This window comes from Triplophysa rosa, linkage group LG11 (assembly GCF_024868665.1).
Source record: "Triplophysa rosa linkage group LG11, Trosa_1v2, whole genome shotgun sequence".
Classification (NCBI taxonomy): Eukaryota; Metazoa; Chordata; class Actinopteri; order Cypriniformes; family Nemacheilidae; genus Triplophysa; species Triplophysa rosa.
In genome coordinates, this window is record NC_079900.1 from 22,620,473 (window position 1) to 22,643,111 (window position 22,639).

At 42.0% G+C, this 22,639-nt stretch overlaps 1 protein-coding gene across 2 annotated transcripts in view; it reads right to left on the reverse strand.

The window, feature by feature from the left end:
• LOC130561272 (alpha-1,6-mannosylglycoprotein 6-beta-N-acetylglucosaminyltransferase B) overlaps positions 1–22,639 on the reverse strand; it is a 132,642-nt gene that overhangs the window by 71,377 nt on the left and 38,626 nt on the right. For both annotated transcript variants that reach the window (XM_057345478.1, XM_057345477.1), the window contains 5 exons: positions 16,062–16,171; positions 11,813–11,886; positions 10,326–10,493; positions 9,445–9,609; positions 547–716 (listed from right to left, as the gene is read on the reverse strand). In XM_057345478.1, the coding sequence (XP_057201461.1) occupies positions 547–716; positions 9,445–9,609; positions 10,326–10,493; positions 11,813–11,886; positions 16,062–16,171 (687 nt within the window). The remainder of the gene's footprint in view (positions 1–546; positions 717–9,444; positions 9,610–10,325; positions 10,494–11,812; positions 11,887–16,061; positions 16,172–22,639) is intronic.

A 22,639-nucleotide genomic window follows, 5' to 3' on the forward strand; every position in this document is an offset into this window, starting at 1 on the left:
GCATCATATCAGTGGGCTTCATATGCCTATTTTTTGGGGGGGGCCACCAGTGGCAGTTCTGGCTTACTTTGTAACCTAGACAATGTGGTCCAAGAAAAGGAAGGAAAATTGTGTTGCAGTCAAATAATGAACCAACAAATGAAAGAACAGATTCATTAATGAATTGGACCAAGTAAGGAAGAAAAAGAACCCAATAAGAGCCCAAAATAGACTGTAGATGCAAACTCATTTAATTCAGTTAATGCAAATTATCTAAGGTGGAGACATAAAGATTTCTTTTAAACAGTAGAGGAAGCTGCACGTGAGATATTTACCAATATCTTAAAAGTAATGCACAACACGCGTCGAGTCCTCTCATGGAACAAACACGAGAAACTACCAAAACAGGTCATCCTGTGTGTGGCTGACAGTCTAGTGGAATAGCTTTTGTTTACAGTTTAGGTGGAAATGGGTTAAATTTTTGTAAATTGCACTGAAAACCCATCCGAGTGGAAGCATGCTTTCAGTACGAATGAACATTGTTTAACTGTATTCTGGTCAACTCACCCCTGCAGCTCTTTAACTGAGAGTGAGATCTTGAGGTTATGACCCAGCACATGAAGGGTGGTGAGGATGTCGGCCCACTGAACCATCTCTCCAAGTGGCCCCCCTTTCAACACCTTTGGACTGAACACATCGCCAGATTCCTCTGTTAGAAAGCCCACATGTATCAAGATCTGAAAGGAAGAGTGCAAAAGGTGTCAAGAAAGATTAACTAAAATAACAACAATTACAAAGGCATACAGTCCTAAAAATCAACACCATATCTGTAAAACAACCACACAGGACTTCCTGCAAACTATGTATGTCAGTGTTACACCATGTGTACACCGGACGCTAAATATTAATTTTGTAAGATTTGTATGCATTTATGCAATGGATTTTTTTATTAACATATCCTGTATTGTTCCTTATTTTGTCCTTTTAATATGTGCTTTATTCTATTCTATTAGAAGATAATAGAATAATAGTTAACATATTATCAATAATAATAATAATAATAATAATAAACATATTTTCATGTACAACTTTTTGATATCATTGTTGATTATTGTTCATAATTAATAAAACTACAAATGACAAATACAATTTGCAATGAACTCATTTCAATTTAAAGCAAAATGAACCACATTGTAATATCACAGAAATGAATTAGTTTTGAATTAGAACTGCGGTACAAAATGTGTACTGAACGTTTTTTTACCCCAAGTCAGTAAAAAAAATGTGATAAAAAAATTAAAAAAGAACAGAAACTGTTACAAACTTCTTTAAAAGATTTTACAATCAAAATGCAAGTTTTTTTTCTGAGTATCAGATGAATAGCTGTAAAAAAAAAACAAGTAATGAATAAAAAAGTAGTAAAACTATGAATTATTAAAAAGTCTAAAATATAAAGTACACACAGTATAAGTAAATAATATAAAAACGCAATAATTAACTTTAGCAATTAATGCTACTATTAGGAAATTATAATCAAATGTAAGAAGCAAAAATGCCATTTTATAATGTCTATGATATTTCTCTATGTCATATGTAAAGAGATTAAAAGGACACACCTGCCAGTCGTCAGCACCATCAAGCTCACGCTATATAAGCAGCAGAGAAAGAGGAGAGAGTGAGCTTGTTCTCTGTTTTGGCATTGCATGACTAACACTGTGCTATCTTCTTTAATACAGAGTCCAGCGGCTGACGACTGGCAGACACCCCAATCAGCACCCACCGCACTCACCTCTTACACTCCCCGGAACGTCACGGAGCATGACTACCACCGGAACTGGACGAGCTAATTCCCCCACAACTAGCACCACCGGTCATACAGTCACTTGTGTTCAATAAACCACCCTCTGGGGCCTGTAAAGTTGAAGTACTGTGTCTGTTTTGCTTTCTGCCCGCCACAGTTGGTGGAGCATGCGGGCACCCTCACAGCACAGTTACTAACCGTGTCTGCCTTTTTCGTCCTCAGGAACCCGCTCTCTCTCTCTCTTGCTCGTGTCCCCAACGATCGGCGAAGATGGAAGAGATCATCCGCCACCTCACGGACATTTCCGCCAGACAGCAACAGTTCTCCGAACAGCTCACCCACCGGCAAGAGAAGCTGGAGCACGCATTAGAGACAATGCAAACGGCCGCCGCCCGAGTGCCACTCCCGGAAGCCCGCGCCACAGCTCATCACCATCTGACCAAGCTGACCGAGCTCGACAATATCGATGCGAGGTCATAGCCACTCGAGAAGCCTGGGACAAGAACGAGTGGGCGCGGCTCCTGGCTCCCTTCCTGACCGGCAAGGCACAATGCGCCTATTTCGCCCTCCAGCCGCCGCACAGTGACGACTACGAGAGCCTGAAAGCCGAGATCCTCGCCCGGGTGGGATTGTCGCCGGTGGCCGCGGCGCAACACTTTCATCAGTGGTCATATGACGAGCATCTTCCCGTCCGAGCCCAAGCGGCCCAACTGACGCGGATCGCACACCTCTGGCTGCTGGCCGAGGAGCCTACGGCCGTCCAGGTGGCCGAGAAAATCGTCATCGACCGCCTCTTACGTGCTCTGCCTCGCCGGTTCAGACGCCCAGTGAGCATGCGGAACCCGATGTCCCTCAGAGAGCTCGTAGAATCCGTCGAGCTAGCGGATGCAGCTTTCGCCCACGACGGAGGAGAGAGTGGCGGCCCCCCCGGAGGGTGAACCCGGAATGGCACCTCTCGACCAGATAACAGACCCCCGGTGGCCTCCCCCCAGGACGAGCCCATGCCCACGGAGGCTGCATTTCCGGCTCCGCTTGCTTGGTTGGCGGGCTGCATCATCCACCGGAAACTGCCTCAGGCGCCCCGGAACGACTTGTGCAGCTCGATGGTAATACGGTGATGGCCACCCTCGATTCCGGAAGCTCTGTAACCCTGGTCCGAGCGGACGTGTTGGGCCCACAGAAAAAGGGGAAGTCCCGACTACCTATAACCTGCATCCATGGCGATACCCGAGAGGTCCTGAGTCGCCGAGTCGAGGTCGCGGCCGAACCGGGGTCCTGGCCGCTGGAAGTGGGACTCGTGACGACCTGCCAGTGCCTGTTCTGTTGGGCCGAGAATGGCCGGGATTCGACCAGCTCCTGACCACAACGGTGCAGCCCAGCCCCCGGAAACCCCATTACCCCCGACGTCGCCGCACGCCGAGACCGCAGCCCTTCCTGTTGGCCACCGGAAGCGAGCCAGAGGGTGAGTGTCGTTCCCTCTCCTCTAACCCATTTTTTATCTTTTCAAAAGGGTAACGGGAGGTGGGTCCTTTGGGAGAGAACAGAGGGAAGATGACCGACTATGACACAGCTGGAGCCAGGTACGGGTTGTGGATGACGAGGTACGGAACCCGGCTCCACACCCCCTTCCGTACTTTGTGGTAAAAAGGGGTCTGTTGTACTGTGTTGCCCAGAGGCAGGGGGAGGAGAAGACTCTGCTGGTGGTACCGAAGAGCAAGACGGGGACCATCATGGAACTGGCTCACGTCCATCCAATGGCAGGGCACCTTGGCGCCACCAACACCGCCCAACGGATCCGCGACCGATTTCACTGGCCCGGACTAGAGGTAGAAGTCAAGCGGTTCTGTCAGAGCTGCCCAACGTGCCATCGGGCGTCTCCCCAGCGGCCTCCCCCCAGCCCCTTGATCCCCTTACCCATCATAGAGGAGCCCTTCTCGCGTATTGGTCTGGACTTGGTAGGGCCACTGCCGAGGTCTGCCCGGGGCCACGAGCATATCCTGGTGATCGTGGACTATGCCACACGGTATCCGGAAGCCCTCCCCCTCCGGAAAGCTACGACCAAAGCGATCGCCAAGGAGATGTTCCTATTGTTCAGTCGGGTGGGGATCCCTTCTGAAATCCTGACGGACCAGGGTACCCCGTTCATGTCCCGGCTGATGGCCGACCTCTGTCACCTCCTCAAAATGAACCACCTCCGCACCTCGGTATACCACCCCCAGATGGACGGGCTTTTCAAAAGGTTTAATCAAACCCTGAAGAGGATGTTGCGGCGTGTCGTGGCAGACAAAGGGCGCGACTGGGACCTGATATCGAACTCTTGTTCGGTTCGACAACCACGAGGACTGTTAGACGTCGCCCGGTACCAGCAGCCGGCCCCACACCGAAGTGTGATCGAACATGTCCAGCAAATGAGGGAGCGAATAGACCGGGTGATGCCCCTCGTGAGGGAGCATCTCGTGGAGACCCAGCGCGCCCAGAAACGGCTATATGACCGGCCCGCCCAGCCTCGCGAATTCCAGCCTGGCAACCGAGTACTCATTCTGACTCCCACGGCAACCTCAAAATTCCCGGCCTCCTGGAGGGGGCCCTGCACCGTCCTGGAGAAGGTGCGGCCGGTCACATACCGGGTCCGTCAGTCGGGACAACGGAAGGAAGTGCAACTCTACCACATAAACCTACTGAAGAGGTGGGTGGCCCCGGCCCCGCAGATGGCTGCCTTCGCCGCAACGGAGGCCCCAGTGGTCTACATGGGAGAGCAGCTCTCCCCAGATCAGAAGACCGATCTAACCGCCCTGGTCCGTCAGTTCTCCGATGTCTTCCAGGAACGGCCCGGGCAGACTCACATCATCCAGCACGCCCCCTGGGGTAATCGTCCGGCAGCGGCCTTACCGGGTCCCGGAAGCTCGTCGGCTGGCTATTGAGGATGAAGTGACATGAATGAAAGAGCTAAAGGTGATCGAACCATCGCGTAGCCCGTGGTCCAGCCCCATTGTGATGGTCCCAAAGCCCGATGGATCCCTGCGCTTTTGCAATGACTTCCGGCGCCTCAATGAAGTGGCTGAACTCCTGGATCGGCTAGGGAAGGCGCGCTTTATATCCACGTTGGACCTCACCAAGGCTACTGGCAGGTGCTCCTTTCTCAAGAGTCCAGGGAAAAGACAGCCTTCAGCATGCCATCGGGCCACTGGCAGTACAAGGTGTTGCCGTTTGGCCTGCATGGGGCGCCTGCCACGTTCCAACGAATGATGGATATTCTGTTACGGCCTCATCAAGAATATGCGGCCGCATACATCGACGACCTCGTCATCCACTCGGGGAGCTGGGAGGAACACCTAGCTAGGCTCCGGAAGGTCTTGCTGGAACTCCGGAAGGCGGGGCTGACCGCGAACCCGAGGAAGTGCCGCCTGGGCCTGGCGGAGGCTTAATACTTGGGCTTTCGAGTCGGACACGGAGTTATCTAGCCCCAACCCAAGAAAGTGGAGGCCGTCCAGAAGGCCCTTCGACCCACAACAAAGACCCAGGTATGTGCCTTCCTCAGGTTAGGCGGCTACTATCAATGTTTCATCCCTACTTTCTCCTCTCTAGCCAGCCCCCTGACTGACCTGACCAAAAAGGGGCAGCCGGAGAAAATCCAGTGGACCTCAGAAGCGGAAAGGTCATTCCAGGCCCTGAAGCAGGCATTGTCCTCCTCACCCGTCCTCCATGCTCCAGACTTCGGCTGCCCCTTTACCCTACAGACGGATGCCTCCGACACTGGGTTGGGAGCCGTCCTCTCACAGACCAAGGATGGTGAGGAACACCCAGTGGACTACATCAGCAGGAAGCTCACCCCCGTGGAGATCCGGTACGCCATGGTGGAGAAGGAGGCCCTTGCTATAAAGTGGGCAGTCCTGGAGCTGCGGTACTACTGCTGGGAAGGAGCTTCACCCTCGTCACCGACCACGCGCCCTTAACCTGGATGGCCAAGGCGAAAGTGACGAACGCTCGGGTGACCAGGTGGTCCCTCGCGCTCCATGACTTCCACTTTACAGTCCAACATCGAGCGGGGGCCTCCCATGGAAACGCCAATGGACTGTCGAGGATGTGGTCAGGTTGGGCATCACGGCCAGGGACGAAAACCCTCGCCCCCCAATCCCCCTTAATTCCCGACAGAGCGAGGCGCCGTACCAGGTCGACGCTTAGGGGGGGGGGATGTGGCGAGCAGGCCAAGGACCATTCAGCATTGCCATGGCAACAGCACACTCAAGCCACCACACCTGCCAGTCATCATGAACCCCATCAAGCTCATGCTATATAAGCAGCAGAGAAAGAGGAGAGAGTGAGCTTGTTCTCCGTTTTGTCATTGCATGACTAACATTGTGCTATCTTCTTTAATACAGAGTGGCTGACGACTGGCAGACACCCCAATCAGCACCCACCGCACTCACCTCTTACACTCCCCGGAACCTCATGGAGCACGACTACCACCAGAACTGGACGAGCTAATTCCCCCACAAACTAGCACCACCGGTCCTACAATCACTTGTGTTCAATAAACCACCCTCCGAGGCCTGTAAAGTTGAAGTACTGTGTCTGTTTTGCTTTCTGCCCACCACAGAACGTTAAAGACATCTGTGACTAAAGTGTGAGTATATGAGTTTTGAAAATAACCAAAATATGAAAATGAATAAGGTAGTATACCTCAAAAATATATTTTCTCCAGTTCCAGGTATAGTGTGAAGTCTAGATAAAGTCCTAGTCAGTTTTGACTGGCACCTCAAGATATGTTTTTAATGAATTAATCAAGTGTAGCCAAGACCTTCATTTATTTATCAAGCACTCAAGCCCAAGTGACTTGTGGAATGATCTATCACAAGCTATTCAATCTAATGAGCCATTAAACATGCTGCAACACGAACAAGAAACTGGGTAAAAAGCAGTGCATATTCTCTGCAGCAGTCAAATTAGATGATGACTCCTGTACACAACTGTGAATCATATTCCCAACACACACAAGATTTATTGTGAAGTCTTTGGCCTTAAGTTTAGCTGAGTCATTGACAGATTTAATGGATCAACACTAGCCAAAAAAGAGCACATATCTGTTATTTCTCCATAATGCCAGTAAGTTAAAACAAATCAGTTTGGCAGGAAATGATAAAACTCAAAACTAGATCACAAAGTATTACAGCCAACAAAGCTGCCTGCACTGAAAAGGTGATGCACTGCAGATTTCTTTGACAGACAACTCCAAGTATGTCACGCCATACTTGATTCACCCTGTCTGTCTAACATAAAAGCATTTTGTTTCAAAATTTGGCTCAGAAGCAGGTCGTGATGGAATAAAGATGCTGACATTTTTATTTGTCCGTTACATCATCGCTTGGCTGTCGAGTAAGTGGAAACGTGGGCCGGAAAGGGGCCTGCAGATCCCAGGCTGAGCGTCACTCGAGCACTGGCTTTGGCATAAAATCCAGCACCATTTCAGTGGAAGAAGAGTAAACTCCTCAGTGAAGCGGTGGGACAAAAGCAAGGCTTTAGAGGATCTACCGTTCCAGATCAAGGCCAAGACACAAAACACTGCTGCTGTACTCTTTAATCATGCAAAAGAAGCATTGGAGCAAATTACCCTGCAATTCAATTTAATAAATGCCTAAAGCTTCATGTTATTACAGAGTCAATAAGCACTACATGTTTTTGGAAATGCTGTTCAATGGCTCTTGGGGAAGGTTTGGTTAGTTAGCACGGTGTAGTTTGTCTCCTGCTGGTAGATGCGGCAAAAAGAAAGCTACTGTAGCTGTGTATTCAAAATAGACGTTTCTTTTAAAGCAACAAAAAATGCACTATACTACAAATAACACAATTTTCACATGTCTTTTAAGAGCGTGAAATTAGCTTATATGTTTTGCCTGGGTGCTGTCTTTGATATTACAGCTTAGGACACCTTTTGAACACATGCTTTCGTCAAACTTTAGTAGAAGTTTTTTTTAGAAGACTACTCTATTGTGGTTAGAAAAGTATCTACATTAACTCAATGCTTAATGAAACCTCATCGTAAGACTAGTTTTGTTTTAGCCATTCAGAACCTTTAGACGCAAATGCGCATTTGCATGATGCAATGTATGCAAGAGTTGCATGCCTTCCAACGAGATGCTGACATCTCTGAAATATTAGTACATGACATGTATTTTTAGGGGAGGTTTTTCAAGTATTCCTATGTGTAACGATGTTGCCAAAAACATGAAACTTGGAGATGGTTCTATGTGCAGATAAAAGTCTTTAATATTTCCAAAAATGAGAAATAATCCAAATCATGAAGCGAGAACCAGAAAACATGACAGAGCAACCCAAACTTCATTCAATAACCAACCCCTAACACATGAAACACTGTGGTATATAGACATTGTGTAGAGACCAACAAGGCACACATGATGACAATCAAACAATAAAAACAAGACAAATGAAAGAAACTACAATGCCCATAAAACAAGAACAACCAAAACAACTTCAAAATAAAAGACAAGACAACATGAACCAGAAACACAACCAAATCGTTACAATATGCTATGAATGTCATCACAGTCTGGTTCTGCATCACAAACATCATACATCCCTGGACTAGACTGAGTTCAGCTTCTCAAAAGTAGTTGTTTGAAAAAGTGTATCATTAAAACAGAGTATTGCTTAAAAATGGAATGACCAATGGTCTTTAATGTGATGTTAGACTGACAAACAGAAAATCACAATTGACTACTATCGCATGGGACATCTAACCTGCATCCACAAACAGACTGCTGAAATTGCTGAAATGCCGCAATACTCACAAGTCCATCTTGAAAGCAATGTATGCTTCACTTAAGCAAATGCCTTTTCCAAACTAAGTCAAGCAAAAACAATTCTATGCGACAGAAAAAGTCTGTCTACAAATAAGAGTTCATTTAGAGCCAATGCATCTAAACTGTAGCACACGGAGACAATTTGTATTTAGTCTAAAGAGGCTGAAGACGTTTATTCTGGCTTGGTACCAATTTAGGAAATGAAAATAATCAGTCTTGTTTCGGTTTTCTGCTTTAGGTTTTCCATTATTTGAAAAATGAAGGAAATACGCATTCCACTATGTTTACAACAAAAACTCTATATAGTAAGAAGCTGTTTTCAATAAGGCACTTATTTGACCCACATTGCGATTTTAATCCTGTCCGAACTAATTATGTTTTTCAAACACAACCTCAGTTTTAATCAAATACATCAATCATAGTTTTTTAGCAAACTCTGTGATTTCCACTAGGAAATCAAATCCCATTATCTGGATTTCTATATATCTATATCAAGTCTATTTTAATAACAGGTAATTGTCCAAACACTAGTGAAATTCCACCAGAAATTGCTTTGATTATTCACTGAGAAGTGGAGTCAGGTAACATCCTTCTATATACCTGTACATTTTATATTTATATTGCACATTAACTATATATAAATCATATATACACCTTGTCAGTTTCAGTAGGTTTTGTAATGATGTTTGTGACTCTCACTCTCTACGGAGATCCAATCCTATGCAAATCAACACATGACTGATCATTGTCTGAATAGTGCTACTGTAAGCCTTACTGTACAACAAACAACCCCATTATATATTTTAGCACCTTTAATTCACCTTCTTTAGACAGTGTGTGACAGCTCACCCTCTTCTGCTCTCTGTACTGACTGCGCAGATGCTCATCAAGTCTGCGTGCAGCTGCGGCCCACTGCATGGCCAATCTGCGCATACGCCTCCTCATAAAGCTTAAAGATTCCTTCCCTGAGCCGACCCGCTCCAACAGCGCAGCCAGATCAAAGCGGAGAAATGCCTGGAGAAAGAGAAGAATAGCAAGAGAATGAAGAAAAAAGCCATCCAGAGGAATGCGAAGAAAAAACCTGCCTTTTTCAAATGACACGTGACGCAGTTTCAAAGAGTTCAGCTCAAACTGGCAACAGCTGCGTCGATTTTAGAGAAGCCATTTCACCTGGTGTGAAAACACTATATTATACCCCCCAAAAATAAATAAACGTAATAAAAGCGATGTCTCATTTCAGCCCTGGCAGGGTTCAGTGAAGTTGTGTGTAAGTTAGACAGCTGGAACCCGTTTACTTCAAATGACACACTGTGAGAGTAACTAAACCCGTGAAAAGGCACACTGCACACAAAAACATAAAATTCTAATGGGTTGCTTGCTGGCTAAGGCTGCATACAAATGCAATAATAATAATAATAACAGTAATAATAATAATAGTAACAATACTAATGTTATTATTATTATTTTTACAGCATACAATGTATGACTTTAATAATAAATAAATTAATAAATAAAAGTCTAGCAAATGTTTAAGCAGTATAAGGTTGAAATGCTTTATATATGCAAACTCGTTGCATTACATTGCTGCACTGTATGTGAAAGATCAACAGGTTTTGGAACAGAATCACAGAAAGGTCAATTTGCCACCGTTGCTCCTCACAGACTCACATCTGGTCTCTCTGTAGCAAGGAATCATTAATTGAAATTATTGGCTGTTTTAAGACATTCACCTGTCTCTTTGGTGGTGTGCTGATAGTTGGATGGGTACTGTGGTTCTTCCCGGCCAGCGGGGGGCAGAACCACTCGACCTCGCTAAGGTAGATGAGGAAAGAGCAGTCAGAGCCGTCCACTCCGTAAAAGGCATAGCAAGGGTCCGACGTCCACCTGGATCTCATCCACTTGAACATTAGGAGATGAGAAACACTTCAGGGTTTTTCTATTGAAATGTATCGTTTTAAAAATGTATGATTTTGACTGTGTCACAATGAGATATTTGATCTGAGCGTGGCTGAACGAGACAAATTTGTCAAGATAAATTTCAGGTTTGTTTTAGGGTCATCTTAATGCCTGCGCACTCGAGACGAGGAGGGTAATCTGTGGATTTAACAGTCGGCTTCTATGCATGTTTTTTTTTCTTTATTGGCAACGACTGAGTTGAATTGGCTTCATTCAGGATTCATTCTGTAAAGAAGTGCTGAACAAATGTTTAAACTCTCGTTCATTTAAGAGCCACTGCACATGGATGATGGTGTCAAGTTATAGCACATTTACAATAAACTGCACAATGTTTCAAAGCAGCTTTACAGAAAATGAAGCTGTAGTGCCTTAACTGTCTTAGAGTCCCTGCTGAGCAGTTCAATAAAACGGTCTGTGTTTGTTTATAAGTTTGGCTAGTGGCGAATAATATAACAATTATTATTTTAATTCATTCATTTTTTATCAATTTTATTGCATATTAATTATATTAAATAAACAATTTGTTGAATTTTTAAAATTTTGTTGAATAAACAGTTTGCTGACTGGGTCGTGTAACTTTGTCGCATTAAGTTAAGCCAAGTAACGGTTCTTCTACTGGTAACCCAAAATAATACTGGCTAGACATACTTTTAACTTGCTAGCTCATTTCTTTTGCTTTTTATCAGAAATAATTGACTCTATTATTTGCGAATTTGTACCAGACGTTAAGTTTGGGCCAATAAAGTGCGCATGTGCAGTGACGTTTGTTTATGTTGTTGCTTTTAAACCGTCTAGTGAACTGAGTATTAGACAATGCTTACGATAAAAATGTTATATAAAATACTTGAGCTTTAAAAATAATGATTAAGTCCTGTTGGGTTACGTATTACTGTCACAACTAAAATGCATGGTAAAGATATGGATTTCGCTGTTTATTATTTATTTTGTATACAATATTAATGCACATACTGAAAACGACTAAATACCCTTGTAATACAACATAATACAAACACTGAGTTTATATTGCCAAGTCTAAGACGATTTCATTCAATTTTTTTGATGAACTGTGCTATAATAAACAACAACACAGACATCTAAACAGACCACATCATCAATCAATGGAACAGGTGTGAAAACACCCCACAAGAATCCATTTGTAGAGTGTCTGTGTTGCTTTTACCAATCTGTTTTTCTCTAAGGCAACCGTGTGAGTGTTAAAGGAGTGTGCGACTTTTTTTGAAAAATCTCTGTGTCAACTCACATCCACTTTGCTGGCACAATCCGGGTACCCAGGATCCTTGGGGACCTCGCACTGGCCCGTAACTCCATCTTGGCCTGCAGATGAAAAAGACAGGCTGTCACAGTCCGATACTGTAGCAATCTTCAACTCTATGAGCTGCTCCGCTGTGGAAAGCCAGTGGGACTAAACTGCTCTCTGCTTTAATGAAGCTTTGGGAGAGCCTCCATATCTTCTCCCATCTCCTCAATTTCCTTTAAGCTTTCTTTATTAAGCATTATGAAAGTGTCCCTTTGGCCTCGCGCTGGCACTGTCTGCTTGAGGCTTGCTTAGGGGTTTGGTAAGGATCTGCTTTCTGAAGACTGCAGAAAAAAACATAGCCTTCTTTAATACAACTCCCATCGCTCAATGGTAGCCAGTGGTCCCAGTTAGCCTAATTAATGGAATCAGAGGTGCTTCTTCATCTAATAGGCAAGATTAGATCAATCAAGCAGGGAATTATGGGAAATTCTTCATGAACAGACAGTAAACAGCATTAAAAACACAACACGCACAACCCCCTAAAGCAAAAGTGGCTGGACTTGGATGGCTGTTTGTGTAGGATATTTACCCAGAGGAAATGTTATTGCTCAGAGTTTGCTCTTTTACAGCTCTGGAGAGTTTGAGTTCTTTGCTGTTTAATTAAATATCAACTTTGGAGGAACAGACATAAATCAATTGTTGAGTATAAATCTATAACACACTTTAGATCTATAGCTATAGCTGAGCTTTGATAATTTGCTCTTATGAGAATTTGATGAGAAATGTTATACTCCCATAGAGTTATATTTTATATTGTCTGACACTGAATGCAGACTTGTGGGTTGGCAAATCTAACAGTTTGGGACTGACACCTTCAGTGTTTGAAAGGCACAGACTGACACAGGTATAAACAGCCCAGCATCTGTCTCAACAGAATGAATGAATCATTGTCGCCATTTCAGACTATGCCAAACACCACAGCCATATCATCCAATGAGAACTAGCTTTTATCATTATGTGACACATACTGTATACTGTGTGATAACTGGATGACACAGGTGTGAATCTGGACTATGATGTATCCCATTCCCTTTCCTGTCATGATCTCGGACACTCGGGTTCCCGTATCCTGCCTGTGTGTGTGTTCTGTTGTGTGTCGAGCTCGTGGCGCCTCTGTAATGACAGCTCGCCATGTGCTCGGTGTCTGCGTCACTCACCCCGCCCCGTGTCTCCCTTTTGGAATACGCCCTTTTCACAATGACGTCACTTAACTTCCGCCTTTTTGCAAAGCAGTGTATCATAACATCCGTCTTGCAACAAACAAGAAGAACAAGAAGAAGAACTTCCGTTTTGCCGTCGCGCTGGAATTTAACAACAGTGAGAAAAAAACTGACAGAACACGTATTCAAGGACTTATCCTAGCACCTTCGCTAACACAAAAAGAAAACAAAACACTTACCTTCATAATCAAACAGGTACTGTTCAACGAAGAATGTGTATCCTTTCTCTAGCTTTGATCTTGTCGTTAGCGAAAATTTGTCTGCAAGACGTTGTACATCATACGTATTTGTGGCAGATGTGCAAGCCACTTGGTAAACTCCATTCTGAGGCGCTAGCGGAAGTAACTTCTTCTTCTTGAGTTTTACTGGCGGTTGGCAAATCAGCTTATAGATGCATTACCGCCACCTTATGAACTGGAGTGCTAGCGGAAGTAATGATACACTGCTTCGCGGCAGAACGGAAGATGCGTGACGTTATGTGAAAAGGGCGTATTCCTCCACTCACCGTCTTTGCACACTTTCACCTGTAGCGTATTCCCCATGATTAGCGCCCGTTCATCTATTATCTCTCCCGCCTGTTATCACTCATACTTAGTTAGCTTTCCTACTTATTTCCCTTTGTTCTCCTGTCCTGTGTCAGACCGTGCTTGTTGTTTTGCCTTCTCTGACTGCCCAGTTCTAGCGAGTCTAGTTCCGTCCTTAGTCCTGTACCTCGTCTTAGCCTTGCCGAGTTTTGCTCCTCGAAGCTTGTTTATTTTTCGCTTCTTGTCAGCCCCAGTTTCTGATCTTTTTTCTCTCTGCCCCGCAGCAGTTATTGGCCGCCCGCAACTCCATTCTCACGACATCTGAGCTCTCGCCAGTTCACCAGTTCAGCAGCTTCTCCCTGACGGGTGCAACTTCTCTCTACTGGAATCTTACGGGTCGATTAATTCCCAGAGGACTGTTTTCTTGGACTATTTGCTTTGCTCTTGCCTCACTGTTTTCAATAAAACCTGTTAACCCCGCATCTGAGTCTGCCCGTCTGTGTGCGTCATGACACTTTCCACTACACTTTCTTGTTGTTCTGTGTATTGAGAAAGGAGAATATCACTGTTGTCCTTATGAAACCTTGGATCTCCATATTTCGTTAGTATTATTTTTTTTGCCATAAATCATTGATATTAGTCACCATTTATGTCTGTCACTGGGTTTTGCAAGTATCTAACCAATAGAAGTATTAAAAAGTGCTTCTCAACTTTGACAACACAGTATTGAAACATTTAAAAAGTACAGTGTTTCCATTTCCTGAAAAACAGCGAATTTGGACATCCAGGGTTTCAGGACAGCCACGCCACGATATATTAAAAACAGCAGCTAAGTTTTTGGCTCGGACTGGAAGTCAAATCAAGGCTGTTGTAAAAATGCAATTCACATTTTATTATTTATGTGCCAAGTTTTAGTCTTTGCTTAATCAACTACTGCCCGGTTTCACAGACAAGGCTAGTCCCAGACTAAAATAAATGTCTGAGCTGTCGTTCCCTGACATTGTTTTGTCTCAAGATGCACACCAGTAATGTTTTTTCTAATGCATTTTTATAAAAGCAACCTAAATATCCTAATTCAACTAAGACATAGTCCGGGCTTAAGGTAGCCTTGTCTGTGAAACCGGGACTATAGTACCTGGGGAAACGTTTTAAATGTTTACATATTATAAATGTGATTACACAATATTTGCAAAAAAAACCTGGGTAAAATTTCGATCTGCGATTTCTGTAACGGTTTGTTTTTAGTCCCTCCCTCTGCCTTCTTCAAAATAATAAAACATGTTTTTTTTACTTGTTTCATTACATCTCTGAGCGAATCAACCAATTTCAAACTAAATGCAGCTCTAAAATAATATATTTGTTTTTTAAGTAGTTGAATAGTATGAAATGAATCATCTGATGTGATGAATCAGAGAATTCAAGTGAATCAGTTAAAAGGCCTAATATAAATGATAAGGCTTCATGACATCCAGTATAACACGAGTTAAAAGAAAATCATTTCTGGTTTGATATTGATCAAAGGATATACAGTATGTTTTACCGATGAGGCTATGTGGTTACCTCTTACAAAAACGACTGACTTAAAAACAGGCATACATTGGCACAACGCAGTGTTCCCTCATTTTAGAAGAATTCTTCGAACATTCTGTTGGAATGTCAAAGCTTACAAGTAAGAATTAAGTCTGATTTATTTTAGAAGCTAAAATAAACCTCCCACCCGGCCTGCACATATGTTCACTCTGCTCACTAAAAACTTGCTGGATCTCCACCAAGGTCTGTTGGCAATCTTTATTAAGCGCCATCACGCGACACAGTGGGACTCGCCGTACAGACAGCGTCAAAGGATGATTGGCATAATTGCAATGAATTCCAATTGAGTTGCATTAAATAATAAAGAGGGAATGTATTGTCCTGGAAAATGGCACTGAGCCCAGATCTCAGCCCAGGGCTCATTCATATAATTTTGGCTCATAAAGCATGAAACTAAGATAAAGTTTTTTCATCCTTTTTCTTCTTATGTGCAATAAGGTAACCGAGAAGGAACTTTGTATTGCTCTGAGGTTGAGCTTTTACAGCTTTGGATATTATGAAGTCCCTTGATGTTAAAGTATCAAATTTGATTGACTGATGATGTTTCTTTCAAAATGTGTTATATAAAAAAGTTTGAAGACAACTATAGGACAAGGGCTTGCACGACTACTAACTTGTGGTTACGACACACAAAGCTCAGATAATTTTTTAAATGATATAATAACTACAATGCCCGAATTTTGATTACAGACTTTGGTATCCTTGGTAACAGTTTGAGACAGTGTTAAGATTACTGGCGTCTTTTTCTCAGGAGGGACTTTTATCTGTCAATTTAATCTCATTAGTGCCTAGGAGACACAATTGAGACAAAGAGATCCCATTTGTGAATCCCAAACAGAAGTGATAATAGACATACACCTCTGCTTGGCATATTTATCCTCTTCAGAATCTGCTCCATTCGTACAGCCATGTCTGACACATTCTGGGCGATGGCCTGGATCCGCTCCACCAGACCTACCGGTTGGAACCTGAGAAAGCGAGAGAGAGATGATGTCCATCAACAACACTGCTATTAATAGAGTAGTTCACACATCATACAGTTGCTGTGGGTGAGGAATGGACAGACATTTGAATCTGATAAACTTCTCTGCTGGAGTTTTCAGCCCCCATTTGGTTATGTTTTCAAACATGTTTGTCTGTCATAGTCGCATGACACATGATAACCAATGACGATTGGCTTCGGTGACATCAAACCTGATATGATGTGAATTGGAGCTACTTTTTAAAATTAAACACAAGGATAGGAAATGATCAGCTTTAAATATCTGTTTTTGACACACAAAGCTATATGCAACAAAGATCATTGATTCTAACAAGATGCTTTAGTTTTATTACTATAGGGGAAAATGTGACGCTCACTAGAGTATCGCAGAGATGGCGTGTTTTGTAGGCCAACCCAGAAGTTAGCGCCACACTGGTTCCCTCGGCCTATGCATTTTTTCCCATAGACTTTTGGAAGATGTCCCAAAATAAGCTCTGTGATTAACAAAGGTTTATGATACTTACATGTTTTGTCTGTCAAGATCATCTTTACAAATTAACACAACATTTGTTACTTTTGAAGCCTAAATACTGTTACGAATCTCGGGTATGGACTATGGCAGGAAAGAACCCAATTGCAGGCAGCGGGAGTACAGGGAGAACAAAAAGACTTTATTTTAACAATAAACATAAAACAAAAACCCACGATGGGGTGAAAACAAGAACAAGATAACAATACAAGCAATGGAGACGTAAACTAACTTAACACTAGACTCACATAAACTTGACAAGGACTAAACTAAACTAAACTAAACTAAACTAAACTAAACTAAACTAAACTAAACTAAACTAAACTAAACTAAACACTTACTACAACAGATGAAACAGCAACAAGAGGCACAGGCATTACAGGGACCGTAGAACGCACACCATACACATACAATGACCGACACAGGACAATGAAACATGAGGGTATATATAGGGTAAGACAAATGAGGGATAATGACACAGGGCAGGTGTGTGTAATCAAACACTCAGGGAAAGATACCAAGGAAACGAGAGGAGCGGGGCCAATGACAAGACACTGGAGAGAACGTATATTATTGTCAAAAGGACAATAATATGTTTCTCTCCACACATAACCAAAGACTTTGTCATGGCTCTGCTGCAGGACCAAGAAAAACATGACTAAATGAAGCAGAGCCATGACAAAATACAACCGGTAGAAGTAAAACGCTAACATGAAGCTATTAACAGACTACATTACGGTCGCTGGATATCAACGTCACCACCACCAAGCCTCCGACAACTTTCTCAAACCTTATTAAAAACGTGTTCCCTCTTAACACTAGAACTACCAAGGCAGTCATTTTGACCGTTTTTAAAATTTGCAATGTAACAACTTTGTTGAAATAAAACTACAGTACCCTGACTTTTCTTAAATAATATGTATATTTTATTCTAACATTGTTGCTTTATTAAAATTACGAAACACAAAAGAGTTCTGAGTATTTCTACCTCGAACTGCCATGGCGGTCAAATTGACCGCATGCATTACAGACACTGTATCATTTCAGCGCTCTTTCTTGCCATTGAAGATTTTCGCCACTATTGCCTAGCAACTTATTATCTGCCATTTTTTATGTTATTGTTAAGCCAAAACGTAGCTTACCCTCAAAATGTTAGCAAAAAAGAAATGCAGCTTTCTAAATCAGTTTGTTTTCCCACAGGTTAGTGAATATTCTTTGTAACTGTTTTTGATCTTGCTAATTTTGTCATACGTCCATACATGTCTATGAAGGTATTTACTATGCAATTACATGCATATTGTTAATATTTATCACTTATTATATTCTAAAATTTGTTTTTATTTTACATCATTTTATCTACTTGGAAAATCTGTAATTAGCAATAAAGTAATTAGTCTACCCAATAAGTTTTGTGGTTGACTATGAAATAATACATTTTTTTAATTCGTAAGAATTTCAATTTTGTGTCCTGATGTTTATTATTAACTATCCTAACAAAACACATACATACATTTATTCATACATTTTGATTCCAGTGGTGTGTGCGATTCGTGTGATCCAATTATAGCTCCTGCATTGTAAAATCCAAAAGTCAAAATATATTGAAAAAAGATAGATGTTATCATTTCTAAAATTCACAACATGTTTTTATATAACAAAATATTCTGCATCAATCCATATTTGTTGCAGTTTAGACTTTCACCGCAGTGAAAATGTTGTTTTTGAAAGAACTTTGCTCTTCCGCCTGCCGGTGTCCTAAAACAGAACACCGGAGACACACAGCGAGGCACACACCTTCGGGTGCGGTCTCGCAGTTTTTGCAAAATTATAAACAAAAATGAAACGCATAAATTAATTATTTTATTTTAAACGATCGTATTATGTACGCCCATCGGAGTTTGCTTAGCACTTTGGGATGTGGTTGAGGATTTTACGTTTTTTAGTAATCTTATTATAATATATGACAACAGACATTTAAAGCTTCATTCTAAAATCTCAATAGAAGCTTTGAATGTAAATATTGCATGTAAAAAATGACGTTCAGTACAGTCTATTATGAGCGGTCAAAATGACCGCTTCGGCCTTCGGGTTCTAGTGTTACACGTCGTGAATGAATCCCCATCCACCTTTTTAGAGATTTGTGTCCGAGTTGCATTATTTGTGAGATTTATATGCGTGATGACGTCTAACGTCCCCGCCAAAGGACGTAGTCACTTTTAGCAACTTGTTGGCAACCACAGTTTTAAAGACACGATAAAGCTTAGAAAAAAAGTTTATAACTGGTGTGTTTAATGTCATAGATTAAGACATGAAAATATTTTGAGGTTTTGTTAACCACAAATCTTATTTCAGGCGATTTACCAAAGACCCATTCAAAAAACCTATAGACTTTGGGCCGAAGGAACGGGAAGTGCTTAAATACTAACTCGCTTAAAAAATGTTGCATTTTTTATGCAAAAAAAATTTGCATAAAAAATACGTCATCTCTGCACCACTCTATATGGTCACTTTAGCTATGTAAGTCCCGCCTTCCAGTAAAATTGCAAAAAAATGGCGCTCTCTGGGGGAGGAGGTCTGGTTCTGAACTGTTCATGTTCAGTAGCTACAACAACCGAGAAGAAAGAGTTTCCTTTTAAAGCAATTTTTCCCCTTTCCCTGACTTCCAATTCGCATATCCATACTAAATAGTATAAAAAATCACAATTATTATGTCCCAAATCAAAGTATGCTGAAAAATTCTTCGAATGGTCTACTATTTCGAGTGAAAATGATGTCAGTTTTAATGTTGTCTGGAATTATAACGATGTATTATGACTCGTCTTCTCCTATTCAAGTCTTCTATGACTGAAATAACTGTCTGGAGGCAAATATGGACATGACAGCTGCTTAGGATGACTTCCTTGTATAGTCTACAAGCCACATGCTTATATGACATAAATCATCATCTAGATTTGTTGAAGCAGCTAAGACATTCTGTCCAATATTCCTTGAAGAAAAAAAGGGAAAAAAACATGGGTTTGGACTAACATGATGGCAAGTCAATGATAACAAAATGTTTGCATTTGTTTAAACATGCATTCCAGAAACGGAGCAAACCCTGCTTGTGGCAACTGCACGTGGAAATAATTGCTAACTGATTGCTTGCATCTAATCTGAATGAAAACCTACCTGAACGCGTCATCTAGCTTGTGCTGCAGCAGATTTCTCTCTATTTGTTGTGCCTTTGTATTGTATCACTCTTGAATAGTGTGATTACCCATCGGACATGCTAATTGTCTGAGATTTGCTTGGAGCATGAAAGAAGCAGAGCCTCCGCACTGACACTGTTTATACCTGGAGATAATGAAAACGCCGTTTGGCACGTTCCGGTCGAGCCCCGGGAGAGAGAGACGTTACAGCAATTAAGTCGGTAGCGACTTTATTCCCTTGCTGTTGACTGCTTAGAAATGATCGGAGAGATTTTAAACTTGGGTTCAAATTAGAGGAAACATAAGTAAGGCATCTGTTCATTGCCGCAAAATAAACCTTGACAGGAGGATCAGGACCCTGGTGTGAAGAGTCTCGCTTAAGACGCAACAAAAAATCAAATACATTTGAAATGATTAGGAATTACACAAGACACAAACCCTTCCAGATATGGGAAAATCTATATAATCTAGAAATGTTCGATCGTGTAACACAGAATCGTATATTTATAAAATGTCTAAACCACCTTTAATTGCATTTCCTATATGAACATACAGTCTTGAGTAAACTGGAGCTCTTTTCAAGGGCACAGTGATGATGGGAAACAGTTCAATAAACATCAATCACAGTGTTTAAACTTGAGTAACCAGCTCGGATCTTCAACCATTATGCGTTCACCTTCCCATAAGGACCAGACTAAGATGAGCTTAATAGAGTTCGAAGCACCTCAATTTTACTGGGTTAAAAGATCTCCTGAGAAGCGAGAATCAACCACAGATCACGTTTTGTTTAGGGGCAGATGAATCTGAAAATAATAACACCACAATAACAGAGCCAAAATGTGGCTACAGCATATGATGGTGTCACTGTTTGTAAAAAGTTGCAAAGATAAATACAAATTGGAGTCTTGTTTTGTCGAACCAAATGGCCTCAAACTAAATATATTTCAAAGATTCCATTCCATTAACTTTTCCATTTTTGTCAAATCCAGCAGTAAGTCGCTCATCTGTGCCCGACATCTAAAATCCAATCGGATTCAATCTGCTACTGAATCATAAATTCCCTAGAGATGCAGACTGATGGTGGGTACTGTTTACTTGGATTGTGTTTTTTTGAGTATGGTGCAGTTTCTGATAAAATGTAGTTTGAGTTATCATAGGAAGATTTTACCCTTTGTTTCAAAGTTATAAAACTAAGTTTAAACTAGAAATAGTTATTTTACAATGAAATTTTTTTTATTATTCTGTGTGAACTTGAACAGATCAAATTCCATATTGTGCTGAAACAGTATGAGACAAAATAGAGGGTTCGGCTTGTTTTTTTTCCCACTGCAAATCGATTGGATTTATAAGAGTAGTTGTTTATTCCAGACAGTTGGGGAGGAGGGTTAAAGGATACAAACCAAATCCAGCATAAATTCCATCTATCTGTTCATGTTCCAAATCCTCTGCATAGGAGGGCTGGAGTCTCTCCCAGCATCTTGGATCATAGCAAGGGTACACCCTGGACAGATGGCTAGTCCAGCATTAATTGACTTTGACTATTAAAAAATATATTCAAAATAATCTATGTCAGGAAGAACCATCACTTTGAATTGTTTTGGTTGGAGAGTTAATTTGGTGATACTTTGATGTATCATGCTGTGGTTGACAGGGCTGTTTGACAGCGCCACTTTTTTCCCCGGCCTGTAGGGCATACAGACCACAGGGAAGATTTCAGCCTATCACTACAACAAAACATTTAAAATGGTTATCTTGAAAACAGATCATGGTGTGAAGCGCTGCCAAACAACTTTATTAGATCGTTCACTCTTTCAGTCTTCATAGAATTTCATAGCTGCATATCAAACTATTTGGCATTTCCACTCTTTCGCTTTAATGACAGCAGCAATTCTCGTCTGTGCAAAACCTGATGATCCATGTTATCTCATCATGATCTGAAAATGAGAAGAACGTATAGTGTGCTTCTAAAGCCATGAAATCTGACCTTGTCTACAAAGGAGCAACATGAACAATGTCACACATTTGCTTATGTTGAATAAATAACTCGGAAATCGGGCAGTCTCCCAAATATGTGTTCTTCATTTAAAATACCGTTCCTGACAAAAATCTGAAATCATAAAAGTTTGATTATTAAACCTAGTACCCACTGCACCTCTACTTAAGCTTTACTCTGACATCCGGCTTATCTCCAACCTCAATAGGTTTTATCTCAGGTGCCCCAAGAGACTTCTCTGTCAGACAAACAGGGACGTCTTTTTCAGTAAGTGCAGGGAATGCGTTGTCATCTTTGCCTCATGCAAAGACTTTGATTTCTTCATAATACTCCTTGCATGAGCCGTTGCAACCTGCGGCTCCCAGAGTCATGCTGAACCGAGCGGCTCCCCTCCATGAGCAACTCTGTCACTACCAATAAATGTCACCTCAACGCAGCACAGAGCTGAATGCTCACAAAACACTTCGACTAAACCCTGACCTTTCTGACTGCACAGCTGAAGACAAAAAAGAGTATAGGCCTCGATGTCACATACAAGTTTGACTTTGAAGATCACTTTACTTCTGAGATGTATTTTGTCTTCTTTTGCCTATGTCAGTGATTTTCATTTAAACAATTTAAAATAGATTTTACAAAGTGTAGTTTTGTTTTAAAGGATTAGTTTAGCCCCAAATTTTAAAATCATATAATGGTTTACTCACCCTTAAAAATCAAAGTTTTTTGGAAAAGAACTCACTTTACGGT